The 15,508-nt window shown below is 49.9% G+C and overlaps 1 protein-coding gene across 3 annotated transcripts; it reads left to right on the forward strand.

Moving 5' to 3' along the window:
* Positions 1-992: 992 nt before the first annotated feature.
* On the forward strand, positions 993-15,268 carry Abcd4 (ATP binding cassette subfamily D member 4). Of its 3 annotated transcripts, XM_028771838.1 has the most exons (19): positions 993-1,085; positions 2,711-2,829; positions 2,951-3,078; positions 4,196-4,335; positions 5,345-5,461; positions 5,787-5,912; positions 6,498-6,548; positions 8,492-8,586; positions 8,826-8,947; positions 9,026-9,117; positions 9,246-9,335; positions 11,605-11,813; positions 11,950-12,041; positions 12,493-12,529; positions 12,752-12,801; positions 13,398-13,450; positions 13,926-14,002; positions 14,524-14,639; positions 14,813-15,268. In XM_028771838.1, the coding sequence occupies exons 1-19, from the start codon at positions 1,048-1,050 to the stop codon at positions 14,879-14,881; spliced, it is 1,821 nt and encodes a 606-aa protein (XP_028627671.1). In that variant the 5' UTR covers positions 993-1,047; the 3' UTR covers positions 14,882-15,268. The 3 variants fall into 3 exon arrangements, with proteins under 3 accessions (XP_028627671.1, XP_028627673.1, XP_028627672.1); XM_028771840.1 differs by lacking the exon at positions 2,711-2,829 and having other exon boundaries at positions 1,012-1,085; XM_028771839.1 differs by lacking the exons at positions 993-1,085; positions 2,711-2,829; positions 2,951-3,078 and having other exon boundaries at positions 4,320-4,335; positions 5,792-5,912.
* The last annotated feature ends 240 nt before the right edge of the window (positions 15,269-15,508 follow it).

The following is a 15,508-nucleotide window of genomic DNA, read 5'->3' on the forward strand; positions in this document are numbered from 1 at the left end:
AAGGTTGAGCTGCCATATTAGGCTGTAAAACTGATTTATGTGTTTATTTTTGTAGTGCTGAGGACTGAATCCAGGGACTTACGTATGTCAGGCAAGCCCCTTACCATGGAGTCACATCTACCTGACTTAAAAGATCATGCTGGGTTGCCGGGCGGTGGTGGCGCACGCCTTTAATCCCAGCACTTGGGAGGTAGAGGCAGGCGGATTTCTGAGTTCGAGGCCAGCCTGGTCTACCGAGTGAGTTCCAGGATAGCCAGGGCTACAAAAAGAAACCCTGTCTCGAGAAACCAAAAAAAGAAAAAGATCATGCTGGGGAAAGATGGAACGTCCTGGAGAGATGGCTCAGCGGTTACCCGCACTGGCTTCTCTTTCAGAAGCCCGAAGACTGTAACTTGGGTTCCAGGGACTCTGATGCCCTCTTGTGGCCTCTGCAGGCACCAAGTACGCACGTGGTACTCAGACATACAAGCCGGCAAAACATTCCTATACATAAAATATATTTTAAAGAAAATCTTGTAAATCGTGCTGGGACCAGGGAGCTGGCTCACCCGATGAAGGCTTTTCCCGCCAGTCCTAATGACCTGAGTTGGTTCCTCGGGAAACCTCACGATGGAAGGAGAAAATTGAGTCCTCGAAGTTGTCCTCTGACACCTGTGCCCTGGCTCACAGTTCGCGTGAACATACACATAGCACACTAAGTAAACGTGTATTTTTTAATTAATTAAAATTTAAAAACAGATCACGCTGTCTTCTCTGGGAGAAAGCTACATTCCGAACTGGCAGATGCTAAAAGAAACCTCCCAACCCCACAGGGGACGCTCTAGCCGCCTGGCCAGTTCTATAAACTCTGGTTACTCTCTCGTTCTTTCAGGAAAGCCTGCGCTTCCGGGAGCGGCCGCTGCGCCGAGCAGCCCTCTCTATCCCCTCGTCTCTGTGGTCGCTGGAGTCCCTCCCCTTTTCTCCCAGGGCGGGGCCCCGAGCTCTGCGGACTCTGCCCGGGGAGGACACCGGGCTTGCTCGGTTGCCTTGTCGCTTGCATCCCGGGTCATGGCGGTCCGGGGACCCACGGCCCGAGCTGGTGCCAGGTGAGCAGGGCTAGTGAGGACGACCGGGTTGGCAGGAACACCCTGCCTGGGCAGTGGGGAAGGGGCTGCTCCCCTGCGGGTAGTTCCTCGCAACTGTCCTTCAGTTTTGGCTCTTTGGAATCCCGGCTCCACAGAACGGGGTTGACGCTGCCTCATTCTTGGTGCTGCGGACACCCCTCTTTTGGTGTCTTTCTCCTTAGTTTTAATTCTCAATTCCAATCCTCTCTTGGCACACCCTCCTCTGCATTAATTTTTTTCCAGACCCTCTTACTTAAATTGTCTTGTTACCTTAAAATATATGTTATAAAATCATGTTGTGATTTTTAGAAGAGAAAAAAAGTTTTTAAAGTGAGCGTTGGATATTTTAGATCATCCATGCCATATGAGTTTTCACTCCTGAATGTTGTCCGGTGTCACCCTGGATACTTAGACTCTTTTTCCCTAGTAATGGATACCTAGATTACTTCCAATATTTAAAGCACCACAAAGTATACTGTAATGAATATTCTGGCAATTGTCTCTTGGTAGATATTGATGATTTTCTTTAGGTTATCCACCTCAAGATAGGATGCTGAGCTGTACTTAATTCTACAATGTTGTGGAGTGGTCGTAATGAATTTATAGTTCCTGATAGCAATATATAAAGGTTCTGGTGTCCCTTATATCTATCCCCAATATTTGGTATTATTTAGTTTATTTTTTCCTAATATGTATCGATCTGATGTATGTAAGATGGTATTCTACTATGCTAACTTTATTTTTATTTTATTGGTATGTGTGTGTGCATATGCACATGTACATGTGATGTTTGTACCATGACACAGGAATGGAGATCAGGGAACAGATTTTGGAGTTGGTTCTTTCTTTCCACAGTGGGATCTGGGGGTGGAATCGGATCTTAGAGACAAACACTTTGACCTTTTACTGGCTGAGACATCTTGTCAACTACACTAATTACTAAATTACTGCTAATTTAGTAAATTTATTAGACTCATGGCTTGTTCCTTTCATAGTCTTCCTGTTTATATCCTCTCCCCACTGTCCTATGAAATATCCTGATGTGCTGGGTGGTGTTGGTGTACACCTTTAGGTCCAACACGTGAGAGGCAGAGACAATTAGATCTCTGTGAGTCTGAGGCCAGCCTGGTCCACAGAGCAAGTTCCAGGACAGCCAAGGCTACACAGAGAAACTGTCTCAAAAGATCAAGAAAGAAATATGCTGGCATGTAGAGATTCCTTGCATGCTCTAGATTGTAACTCCTTATCAATTTCATTCTACAGATATCTTTTCTCATTTCACCAAAATCGGTGGTACTGTGTTAAATAAAATACTTAATTCTAAATTAAGCCTGCCAGTTTAATTAAGCCCTTCATCATTATTAAGGTATCTTCACTAATTTTTTTTATTTGCTTTTGTTAGGTTACTAATAACACTTTTTTTCCCATGGACATCCTCTATTCTACCATCTTTAGCATTCTTAAGTGTGTGTGTGTGTGTGTGTGCGCGTGTGTGTGCGCACGCATGCAAAGCCTGGACCCTCTGCATAGTAAGAAGGCTAAGCTCGCTACCTCCTGTAAGGCTCAACTCTCCGCTGAGCCTTTTCCCCATGTCCTGACTTCTGCAGGCCCAGATTAGATCTGCAACTTGTCCAGAGGTTCATGAGGATACAGAAGGTTTTCTTTCCTTCTTGGTCATCACAGAATGTCTTAATGTTCATGACGCTCCTGTGTGTAACCCTCCTGGGTGAGTGAATGGGCTTTGGATGATGGGGAAAAACCTGGGTTTAGGATTCCTCTCCTTGTCTCTAACAGGAGGAAGTGTTTTCTTTTCTCCTTTGACTTCTGCCTCCTTTCTTTCCCCACAGAGCAACTGGTGATCTACCAAGTTGGCTTGATCCCCAGTCAGTATTATGGGGTCTTGGGAAACAAGGACCTGGATGGATTTAAGGCACTGACCTTCCTGGCCGTGGCGCTTATTGTCCTCAACTCCACCGTAAGGACTCCCCTTTCCCCTGGGGTCCTCCTTCTTCAGTCTAGTGCCGCGCCTGATGGGACTGAGTGTTCAGGAAACAGGAACCAAGCTCTGGATCTGTTTCTGCCCCTTTCTGGGAATTTAAATAAGCTATGGTTTCCCTGAAGGTCAGAACCCGAGGCGGGGCCTTGATCTTGCTATCGGCTTTCTTGGGATGAACTTTCTGGTTGAACATTCAGTAGAAATAGGCAAGGCCCCTTCCTCTCCCAGAACTCTCACTTCAGGGAGCGCAGAACACTTTCACACCAGTGTCTGCAGCCAGAGAGCTGTTCACCTTCTCTGGCAGCTGAGGCTGTGACTCAGCCCTGAGTGGAGTCACGCCTCCAGCCTTCTGGCCTGCTTCTTCTTATCCAGTAGCTGCCTTCCACTACTTTAGTTGGCAACAGCCTCTGTTTTTCAAGATACCTTTTTTGGCACCTCTCTTGAGTCCTCCTTAACTTTCTTTGTGTCTCCTCTGTCAAATTCAAGCCTTTCTCGGTGTGTACTTGCTCCTGGGGTTGACTGCTTACACCTTTACCACCGGCTGCTCATTGGCCGGATTGTGAACACCTTGTCGTGTCTCTCTCTCTCTCGTGCTTAGCATGAGGCTCTTCAGGAAATGGCAGGTGATGAGGCAAGGCTCTAGCAAAACCCAATCTGATACCCTCTGTCAGGCTACACTGGCAGTTTCTTGGGGGTGCCCTTTCTTGTCCTAATGTGGCCACTTGGGTGTGCTTTCCGTCAGTAAAACCCCTTCTAGGCTTGGGGACAGAGGAAGAAATTCATAGACGGAGCAGACCACAGGGTTCACTGTCTCCAGCAGCTCCTGTGCTCTCAGTGTGAGACGTTCATTGTAGGGAAGGACTTGAATTTGCCTTCCGTAAGCTCTTTGAGATTGTTGAAGGGATAAGCACGTGAGTGAATGGGAAAAGGGAAGTCTCGTGATTTGAAGTCTTGAAAGGAAACAGCACCGAAGTGAGTGATCACAGTGGATTCTGCCTCATCGGCAGAAGCTCCTGCCAGCTCTGAGCTTTGAACCCAGACTCGCAAGAAGCCATCTCTTCCTCCTTTCCCTCTCCCCTGCCTCCCCCATGCACAGCTGAAGAGCTTTGACCAGTTCACCTGCAACCTGCTGTATGTGAGCTGGAGGAAGGACCTCACGGAGCACCTGCACCGCCTGTACTTCCGGGGCCGCGTGTACTACACTCTCAATGTGCTGCGGGATGACATCGATAATCCGTAGGCATCCCTTTCCATCCCTGCTGCCTCCTGAGCTCTCCATCCAAATAGCTTAGCTCTGTGCACTTCTGACCACACTCTTCTGCAGGAGGCCAGTGTTGCTGTTCAGAGCTGTGAAGGGGGGTGGGGAGCTGAAAGGAAAGAGCTGGGAGTAGTTCGCTTAGCCCATTTCCTATCTTGAGTTAAAATGAGGCAAATGAACAAACATCCTTGCCAGGAAACAAGTTCTGCAGCAAGGAGGTGGGGCAGAAGAAAACGAAAATTACTATTGCTGCCTGGAATTCAGATCCCCGCCTCTGGCTGGTGCAGTAAGCCCCACACACCTTCTGTACCATGAAGAGTTCCCTTAGAGGATGTAGTGAGGATGAAATACTGTACCCGTCAGACTGTAGTGCCTGAAGTCAGGTGCCTCACTGTAAGCTGTCATTCAAGAGGTGAGGGATTACAAGCAGCCTGTCCATTGTCCCTCACTGGGAGTAGGACTCAGTGTGACCCTGGTGGCGAGGCAGGACTTGAGGCAGGACTCTGGGATCTCTCCTTCACACTTAGGCCTTCCTAGTCACACAAGGCAGCTACTTTGTTGCCTGCCTGGGGTAACTTTTCAGCTCAAACGGAGCTTCCCAGTGGAGGGCCTTAGAAGATGGCCTTTTCATTATGACTCAGCCCTGGTGAAGCTTTCACCGCCAGACCCTGCCCCCAAGAGTCTTGGGTCCATAGGGAGAGAGGAGGATTAAGATTAAGGAGACCATGTCCCTGACCATTCAGAAAGACAGCTCTGCTCTCAGTCTTTCCTTTGGCTCTGTGCAGAGCTGACGCAGGCCCTTGGGTCTTCTGGTGGCTTCTTCCTACCCCTTTCCCCCTACCTCCTACCCCTGTAGGGTAAATTGAGACGATTCTCTAGATTCCTGGTTAGAGCCTAAGGCCTATTTGTCTGGATCCATCTAAGTCAAGGTTAGAAGTGGAAGTTCCCAGCTCACTGGGCTCAGCTCCTCCGTGTTGTTGGCTGTAGGGACCAGCGGATCAGCCAGGACGTGGAGCGTCTCTGCCGGCAGCTCAGCAGCATGTGCAGCAAGCTGGTCATCTCCCCCTTCACTCTCGCCTACTACACTTACCAGTGCTTCCAAAGGTGCAGCCTCTCCCTCCAGGGGCCCTCCACCCCAGCCCGGTGTTTCCCCAGAGTCTCCCGCGTAGAGGGCAGGTCAGGGTCCAAGGGAGGTGCATCTTTGCCACCTGCACCCCAGGGAGTCTTCTGGCTCACAGGCTCATGACCCTGCCCCTTCTTGGGTCTTGTGATACTTCACTGTCAGGGATCCTGACTTCAGCCAGGTGTCAGATGTCCCGAATTGAACAGGGGCTACCTGAGGGATGAGGCAGGACTCAGGGTCCCAAAGCTCTGTATGTGGCACCCCACATCATCTCTCATCTTACCTTTCCCTCTCTCTGCCTTTCAGCACAGGCTGGCTTGGGCCTGTGAGCATCTTTGGATATTTCATCCTGGGTACCATGGTGAACAAAACTTTGATGGGGCCCATCGTCGCGAAGCTGGTGCAGCAGGAGAAGCTGGAGGGGGATTTTAGGTGTGTTTTCTTGGTGAAGGTTGAGGGATGAGGTAAAAGTCCTAGCTGTGACAGCTGCTAGCTAAGTGTAATCTCATGGGGGAAACGGGCATCATATGCCTCTTGAGGTTTCTGTTCCCTTATCTCTCGAGTGAGTGAGTGATATGCTTGTCTATTGAGAGCACTGTGAGAATTGAGGAGGTTGTGCATGTGGGGCAGTAAGAAGAGTGTGGGTTGGCCATCACTGGCATCTTCTAGGGGATGCCAGTGATCTAATCACCCTGCCCGCTGGGCCTGCACCTGCCCTGTGCTTCCAGCCTTGGTTAAGCCAGGCTGGGTGGGTGGGGCAGGTCCTGTGGACAAAAACGCACCTGTCCCATCCCAGAGAGCTGAGGTCAGCACAGAGCTGAGAGCAGCACTGTTTGTACAGTTTCTGCTGCCCCACCCAACCCCGGGGGGGGGGGGGGGGAGGTTCATCCTTGTGATGGCGGAGGGAAAGGAGGCTACAGTGTTGATGTGGAGCTGGGCTCTGTGTTGTATGGGGTGGGCTTCCTCTGTATCCGGGGTGCCCCATCTTTACCACACATTTCCCTTCTCTCTATCCAGGTTCAAACATATGCAGATTCGAGTGAACGCAGAGCCTGCCGCTTTCTACAGGTGAGTCTAGTGGAGAAAGCTCCCTCTCTCCCACAGTTAGTGGTAGGAAAGATCAAGTGTGCTACCATCTTGGCACTGTAGAGCTTGTCACACTTGGCTGTGACCCTCTCCCCACCCTTCTCTCTGTCTTTAGGTACAGGGACCACTTCTGAAGCTGGTGGCTTTCTTCATCTTAGTGGTTAGACACAGGGCCTAAAATGGCCAAGGAATAGAAAGAATGGGTGGCTTCATCTTGCTCAAGGCATTGCTTTTGTTTCTTTTCCTGTCTGAAATAGCTTCTTTTTGTTTCTGTAGCATGGGGGTGGGGTGGGGGGGTAGGCTTTTCACAGAAGGGTACATCTGCTCCCCACACTTGCTGGAGCCGAGGACCTGGCATCTTGCAGGAAATGTTGTGACATCACTTCTCTCCTGGACCAGAGCAGGGCCTGGTGTGCGTGTTTGGGCTGGAAGCATAGGCTGTATTTAAGAAGCTGAATTGTCCCTTGGAATCCCTGTGTATGGGGTGGTTTTAATAGCCTTAGAGCCTTTGCCCTCTGTCAGTCTCAACTGCAGTTAGCTGTCACTTCCTCATTGAGACACCAGGATCACTACGAGTTTGAGATGAGCAGGTGGGCATTGGCTCACACCTTTAGTAGGCAGGTAAGGAGACAGAAGCAGGCAGATCTCTGTGAGTTCAAGGCCAGCCTGATCTACGTAGTGAGTTCATGCCAGCTAGCCCTAGATTCAGTCCCAGCAGCACATAAATTGGGTGGTAGCACATACTGTAGTCCTACTGTTTAGGAGATAAAAGCAAGGGGGATCAGGAATTCAGGGTCATTCTTGGCTACAAGTTAAGGGCTGGACTGGTTGCGTGATACTCTGTCTTAAAACAAACAAACAAACAAACAAACAAAAAACAGAACCTTTTTTTTTTTTTTTTTGGTTTTTTGAGACAGGGTTTCTCTGTGTAGCCCTGGCTGTCCTGGAACTCACTCTGTAGACCAGGCTGGCCTCAAACTCAGAAATCCGCCTGCCTCTGCCTCCCAAGTGCTGGGATTACAGGCATGCGCCACCACTGCCCGGCTCATTTTTATTTATATATGAGGACACTGTAGCTGTTTTCAGATACTCCAGAAGAGTGAGTTGGATCCCATTACAGATGGTTGTGAGCCACCGTGTGGTTGCTGGGAATTGAACTCAGGACCTCTGGAAGAACAGTCAGTGCTCTTAACTGCTGAACCATCTCTCCAGCCTGGAACTTAAAAAAAAAAAAAAAAAAAAAAAAAAGACTTATTTATTTATTCTCTATCAGCATGTACACCTGCATGCCAGAAAACAGGGCATCAGATCCCAGTTACGTTGATGTGTGTGAGCCACTCTGTGGTTGCTGGGAATCAAACTCAGGACCTCTGGAAGAGCAGACAGTACTCTTAACCTCTGAGCCATTTATCCAGTCCCTTCAATGGAACTCTTAAATCAAGTTCTAACTTGCTCTGTAGGTTTTACTAGCTCAAAGTTTACTAGTTTTTTTTTTTTAAAAAGGTATTAGAGCACTTGGGAGGCAGAGGCAGGCGGATCTCTGAGTTTGAGGCCAGCCTGGTCTCCAGAGTGAGTTCCAGGACAGCCAGGACTACACAGAGAAACCCTGTCTCGAAAAAACAAAATAAAATAAAATAAAATAAAATAAAATAAAATAAAAAATTAAAAAAATAAAAAGGTATTAGAAGCCCAAGTAACGGTTAATTTAGTAGAAACCAGCCAGAGCTTTGGGTTTGAACTCGGCCTGGACAGCTTGAGTTCATAGAGTGGATCATGAGGCTCAAGCTGTGGATGGGTGCTGATGGGAGCAAGTGTGTGAGGCTAAGATTATTTGCATGGGGTTGGTCTCTAAAGAAGGCTTTGGTGGGAATGAAGGTATCTCAGCCTTGCTGTGTCCCTGTAGACACCCCATCCTTTTCCATCAGAGCTGGGCTCGTCGAGCACATGAGGACGGACCGCAGGCTGCAGAGACTCCTTCAGACCCAGAGAGAGCTGATGTCCAGGGAGCTCTGGCTGTACAGTAGGCAGAGGGGCCCTGGGAGATAGATTGGGATGGTCCAGTTAGCACTTCACTTGCATACCTCCCTGCTGTCTGCCTGCTCTGGTCAGGGATCCACTCACTAAAAGGATTAACCATGGGGAGCCTTTGTCTTTGCTGTGGGTACCCTAGGGGAATGCAAATCTGGAGGAAGCTGACCTTACCTGACTTCCTGCTTCCTGAGAGTTGTCTCCCGGTCTCATGAGCTCTGTCTCCTACAGTTGGTATCAACACCTTTGACTATCTGGGCAGCATCCTGAGTTACGTCGTCATCGCAATCCCCATTTTCAGTGGGATCTACGGAGACTTGGGCCCCACAGAGCTTAGCACCCTGGTCAGCAAGGTGAGAGGCTCTCCTGATCAGCCCTTACACCGGGGTCCAGTGCCCGGGCCTGCACTGACTGCTCTTCATCCTGACCAGAATGCTTTTGTGTGCATCTACCTCATCAATTGCTTCAGCCAGCTCATTGACCTGTCCACCACACTCTCAGATGTTGCCGGTTACACGCACAGGTGAGCAGAGTGTGTACCGAGTGGGAAGAGGGCAGAATCGCACTGCGTGTTGATGAGCGTGAGACAGGAAGGAGTTTTCCCTTCACCTGGCATCCAGAGCCTGCCTTAGGATCTTTCTTCTTACCCAGGATTGGAGAGCTTCAGGAGGCCCTGCTGGACATGTCCCAAAAATCACAAGACTGTGAAACCCTAGGCAAGAGTGAGTGGGATTTTGACAAGTGAGTATGACAAGGGTACAATGATGACCAGCTGGCTTTAAGTCAGAGCCCCTCCTAGCTGTGTAGCTCCTTATAAGGAGCAGGTGGGAGCAATCTCCATGTTGTGTCAATTGTCTTATAAGTGTGCACTGTTAGCTGACACGTCATTCTGGCACCCACTGTGTAGCTTTATGTCATTCCCCACAGGACAAACAAATGCACACACCTGTCTAGCACCATAGCAAAACCAAATGCCAGGCATAGTAGCTCATACTTTTAATTCCCAGTACTTAGGAGGCTGAGGCAGGAGGATTGTCATGAGTTTAAGGCCATTCTGAAAAACTACACGATGAGATATTGCCTCAAAATAAAATAAAAACAGGAAGGAAGGAAGGAAGGAAGGAAGGAAGGAAGGAAGGATGAAAGGAAGAAAAAAAGAGAAAGGAAAAGACGAGAAGGCTAGAGAGGTGGCTCAGTGGGTAGCCTAAGTTGAGGACCTCAGTTTGAGTCTCCAGCAACCACACAGAAGCCAAAGGTGGCCCCGTGCCTAATAATCCTAGTGCAGGGTGGTCGGGAACAGACAGATCCCAAAGGATCAATATCTAGTCAGCCTTGCCAAACAGTGAGCCCCAGGTTCAATAAGAGACCCTTTCTCAACGAAGGAACACACTGACATGACCTGTGGTATTACGTGTGCGCACACACAAGTACACACATACATGTGCACACACACATGTGCACACACCTGTATGCGTCACACAGGACAAAAGCATTTAAAAACAGAAGAACAGAAGTCTGAATGTCAGACTCCTCATCTCCTCCGATTTCCCAGTGTCTCTTGTTTCCCACGCCTCCCTCAGACCCAGAGCAATGGATGTTTTTATTATTCCTGTATCTTCAGGGTCCCTACATGCTTCTGACTTTCCTGTCCTTCCCCCACACCCTTTGCTTATTTATTTACTTATTTATTTATTTATTTATTTTTCGAGACAGGGTTTCTCTGTGTAGCCCTGGCTGTCCTGGAACTCACTCTGTAGACCAGGCTGGCCTCGAACTCAGAAATCCGCCTGTCTCTGCCTCCCAAGTGCTGGGATTAAAGACATGCGCCACCACTGCCCGGCTATTTGTTTATCTTTTTTGAGACCGGGTTTCTCTGTAGCTCAGTGAGAGCTGCCTGCCTCTGCCTCCCAAGTGGTGAAAGTAAAGGCCTATACCACCATCACCACCACGAGGCATCCTGTGAGCAAATGACTTAACTGCTCTGAGTACCATTTTCTTTGTCTCTAGTAAGGGTAGTAATGAGATCTTCCTCCTCAGAAGTAAAGATTAGATACATTCTTGGAAAGTATCTGGATGGTGGCCACCTAGGAAGCTTTCATAGAAATATGGCTGGGTATGATCCGTGCTTCTAATTTGAGCCCACCCTGGTCCACATAGCAAGTTTCAGGACAGCTAAAACTACACAGTGAGACCTGTCTCAAAAACAACAAAAAAGAAAACAAGACAAACAAAAACCCTACTATGAGCTAGAAAGATGGCTCAGCAGTTAAGAGCATTGGCTGCTCTTCCAGAGGACCAAGTTCAGTTCCCAGCAACCACATGGCAGCTCATAACTGTTTGTAATGGATCAGACACCCTCACATAGACATGCATGCAGGCAAACCACCAAAACACCAATGCATATGAAATAAAATAAAAAACAAACACAAAAAACCCACAATTACTAGAATAAAGCTATATAGCACCGGGCAAGTCACTTAGCCAGCAGGGTTGGTTTCTTTTATCTGCCAAGCCAGGCGGCATTTATCATTCATGAGTGCCAAGAGTGATTAAGATCAGTTGTGCAGGGACTTCACCCAGTGGGTCATAGGTTAGTGCTCCAGCTCCATCCCCATATTAATGCTCAGGCCACCATGACAGTATACCATAGACAGGCTCAAATGGCAGAAGAGTTCTCACGGTTCTTCACACTGGGAATTCAAGGTGTAGGTTAGCGCTGGTGAGGTTGGTTTCTCCCATGGCATCTTTCCTTGGCTCTCAGATGGGCACTTTCCTGTTTCCCCTCACTTGACCTCTGTGCGTGCCCTATCCCTGGGGTCCACTCTGACAACCTCATTTTAACATCACCCCGTCTCCACACGCTTCCGAGGCATGTGGACTGAACCATCAGTGTATGAGTTTGAAGGGCATAGTTACATCCCTAAGGACAAAGGGGATGGCTCTAGGCCATGTACTCCCCTTGGACCTGTACCCACATGGCCTGTCTCTCCACCTCTCTTCCCTGCCTCAGAGCCCCAGGATGTCCGACCACAGAGCCGTCAGACACAGCTTTTCTGCTCGATCGGGTTTCCATCTTGGCCCCCTCCTCTGACAAGCCCCTGGTCAAGGACTTGAGCTTGAAGATCTGTGAGGGGCAGAGTCTGCTCATCACAGGCAACACAGGCACTGGCAAGACCTCCCTGCTGCGGGTGCTGGGAGGCCTGTGGGAGAGCATGAAAGGTGAGCCAGCCCTCCCTGCCTCTGGTACAGCCTTGGCCACAGGGGGGCAGTGTGGTGGGAAGAGGAAGTGATGGAGAGAAGGGGCAGTTACTTTGGTTACGGGGTCTCCCAATGGAGGCTTCTATGGGCTCCGCAGGCTCAGTGCAGATGTTGGCTGACTTTGGGCCCCACGGGGTGCTGTTCCTGCCTCAGAAGCCGTTCTTCACTGATGGGACACTTCGGGAGCAGGTCAGCACGATCAGGGTCCACTCCTCCAACCTCATGCCACCCACTTACATCTAGGACTTATAAACAGTGCGACGGGCCTCACTCACACCCTAGGAGGATAGGGGCACTAGCGCCCATGCCTGGGAATTCCCGGGTTCTGAGAACATGCTTGTGCGGTATTTATGGACCGAACCCAGAGCTGCTTCGTTGGGTGTCTAACCAGTTCCTCCATGTGTTTGTTAGGCACTAGAGTGAACCCTCAGGAGGCTCTGAGACTCTTGCTTCCCCAATACAGTGTTGTCCCATAGGTTACACTGTATCGGTCCTGTGGGCCCGGCAGGCTGGTGTCCCAACTCCCTTCCATGGGGAGGAGCCTTGCTTCTGTGGGTGGTTCCTAGGGATGCTAATGATGGGACAGCGTCCTGCAGTCTCTCTCGTTACCCACCTTAGCCAGAGATGGTCTTGATTTCAGGTGATATATCCCCTGAAGGAGATCTACCCCGACTCAGGTGAGCTGTCTCTCCTCAGCTTGTCTTCTCATCCCAGTTGTCCGTGTTCTGCCTGACTGGCCTCCCCGGGAGGGTGTCCAGCCAGGCTGCTGGTTTCCGGTTGGGTCTTATCTTTTAACTGCTCAGTATTTTGGGATTCTGCCCCTGCTGGGATGTGTACACCCAATCCCTCCTGGCCAGCCCGAACGAGGCCCTGGTGTGCTGAAGCAGCTTCTATTTCAGGTTCTGCGGACGACGAGAGGATCATGAGGTTCTTGGAGTTGGCAGGCCTGGTGAGTGGGACAGGAGCCCTGAGGACTCAGGCCCGCCTGAGAGCTCTAGCCACAGGTAGTTGCTGGCCAGCAGAGCCACTGCCATCTCTGGGCCCAAGACTGGGGCCAACAGTGGGTGTGCAAGTTGGCAGTGGGAGCTGCAGACGAGGTGTAGGTGGTAAAGATTGTAGAGAGATTGTTTTAATACTCTGTGTGTGCGTGTGTGTGTTGCATGTGTGTAGGTGTGTGTGTTGCATGTGTGTAGGTGTGTATGCCACACTGTGTGTGGAGACCAGAGGACAATGTTGAAGTCACTTCGCTCCTTCCACCTCTGTGTGGGTTCCAGAGAGCAGGCTCAGGTACCCAGGGTGGTGTGGCAAGCACTCCACCCACTGAGCCATGTCACCTCTGTGGAAGAATCTTAATAATAAAGTTGATGGTCTGTCTGCCGCTTCTCCTCAGCATACTGCAGCTAGCCGCAAGGTGTAGGTGATAGCGTCCACCTCAGTACACCACTGTCTGTCATAGAAAGATTTGCGGGGGTGGGAGGGAGAGCTAGGATTGCAGAAAACACAGATGGACACTTATGCGGACTCTCTGACCCCTGTCTGTTACAGGCCAGCTTGGTGGCAAGGACTGGAGGTCTGGACCAGCAGGTGGATTGGAACTGGTAAGGACGAGCTATTCCAGGCAGCACCCATGGGTCCATTACAGTGCCCCAGCAGCCCTGTAAAAGGATGGAATGGCTCCTGCCCCTGGCAGCCCCGTGTGAGGCTGGTCCACTAGTTCAAGATCTGTATCTTGGGTAGACTTTGGGCCTCACCTGTCATGTGACTAAGAGGGAGGGCCTCTATCCTGGGGCCAACCTCTAGAATGAACTTGCTTCTTTCAAGATGTATTCTTGGCAGCTGGGTAGTGGTGGCACACGCCTTTAATCCCAGCACTTGGGAGGCAGAGGCAGGCAAATTTCTGAGTTCGAGGCCAGCCTGGTCTACAGAGTGAGTTCCAGGACAGCCAGGACTACACAGGGAAACTATCTCGAAACAACAAAACCAAAACCAAACAACAACAACAAAAAGATGTATTCTTGGCAAAAGTCAAGCTGTCACCTCCTTTCAGGGCTCGATTCTCATTGCTTTTTCTAGGTACGATGTCCTGTCCCCAGGGGAGATGCAAAGACTGTCCTTTGCCCGCCTCTTCTACCTGCAGCCCAAGTATGCAGGTGAGCTGCACACCGTGAGCGCACGTGCCAGGCGCTGTGTGTACTCACAGGTACCTGTAGCATGTGTTCACAGCCTGGACACATATGTACACCTGTACATGGCTAGGTATCCCTGTGTCCCCTACCCGTGATGAGCAGAGCTTGGCATGTTGGCATAGTCCTGAGAATGTAAACGCACATTATTAAGCAGCCTCCGTGTGTGATCGTAGCTCCCTGGGTTCTGTCATAGGTGAGTGGGCAGCCCCCAAGCTGTGCCTGGCAGGAGTATGTATATGTGTCAGTTATGGACTTTTCTGAGGATGAAGCCTTGGATGAATTGAGGGTCCTGGGATGTAGAGTCTTGGGGCACAGTGTTATTTATCTGCAGGCAGCTGTGAGATCTGAATCATGCTCACACGTGTGGTCTCTGTCCTGGCGTGACTCTCCTGTCAGTCCTCCACACCCCAGGGTGAATGGGTTGGAGGATTGACAGAGAGGACAAGGGCAGTCTATGATCTCCTGCCACCATATTCTGCCATCAGTGCTCGATGAAGCCACCAGTGCCCTGACAGAGGAAGCGGAGAGTGAGCTCTACCGAATTGGCCAGCAACTGGGGATGACGTTTATTAGTGTGGGACATCGGCCCAGCCTTGAGAAGGTACCCATGCCACAGGGATGGCCTGATGAGGAGGAAGACCCCCAAAGCCTGGGTCTGGCCAGGGCCAGAGGCCCCTTAGGGCCCTGGGGGTGTCGGGTGGCAGAGGGATTGGGGTGACTGGGGTGACTGCTCTGCCAGCTGTCTGACCTCAGTGGGGTCCTGGGCTCTTGCAGTTTCACTCCTGGGTTCTGAGACTCTACGGAGGAGGAAGCTGGGAACTGACTAGAATCAAAATAGAATGAAGCCAAGCATGTAGGTTCGTTGATCAGAGCAGCGGAGCTCTGGGGGCCTGCAGTGCCCACAGACAAGGAAGCCTGATGAGCCAGGACGGAGCCTGAGGCCCTACAGAGGGACCCTGGCAGCCTCCAGCCCTGCCCACAGGTGGCCCTGTGGGGAACTCTGAGATCTCCCGAGCTGCTCCCCTGAGTTCTTACAAATTACTTCAGATGACGTTTGCTGCTGAAAAACTGAATGAACTGTAAGAAGTGAAGGGCCAGGGTGAGAAGACTTTTGGATTCAAGAAAGCTGGTTACATTTCACGGTGATAGACTTTTTAAAAAGCTTATTAACCATTTAAATTTTATAAGTTTTTTTAAAAAATAAATATTAAAAATGTATTTTTTCTTCTACTCTAGAGTCATTTCTTCTTTTTTAAAGATTTATTTATTTAGTTACTTTGTGTAAATTAGTCCTCTATCTGTATGTACATCTGCAGGCCAGAAGAGGGCATCAGACCCCAGGACAGATGGTTGTGAACCACCATGTGTTTGCTGGGAATTGACTCAGAAACAGTGCTGAGCCGTCAATCCAGCCCTAGAGTGGTCTTTTTGACTGACTTTCCATAGTTGTCCTTAAGGGTTTTTAGAGGT

Source organism: Grammomys surdaster, unplaced genomic scaffold (assembly GCF_004785775.1).
Source record: "Grammomys surdaster isolate TR1022 unplaced genomic scaffold, NIH_TR_1.0 210, whole genome shotgun sequence".
NCBI lineage: Eukaryota > Metazoa > Chordata > Mammalia > Rodentia > Muridae > Grammomys > Grammomys surdaster.

What these genes read in the sequence shown, in the direction of transcription:
- Abcd4 (XM_028771838.1), top strand. Translation starts at nt 1,048, where the DNA reads ATGGCGGTCCGGGGACCCACGGCCCGAGCTGGTGCCAG. An exon ending in TTATTGTCCTCAACTCCACC is followed by an intron (nt 3,079 to 4,195) that starts GTAAGGACTCCC and finishes CCCCATGCACAG; the next exon opens with CTGAAGAGCTTTGACCAGTT. An exon ending in AGTGAGTGGGATTTTGACAA is followed by an intron (nt 9,336 to 11,604) that starts GTGAGTATGACA and finishes TCCCTGCCTCAG; the next exon opens with AGCCCCAGGATGTCCGACCA.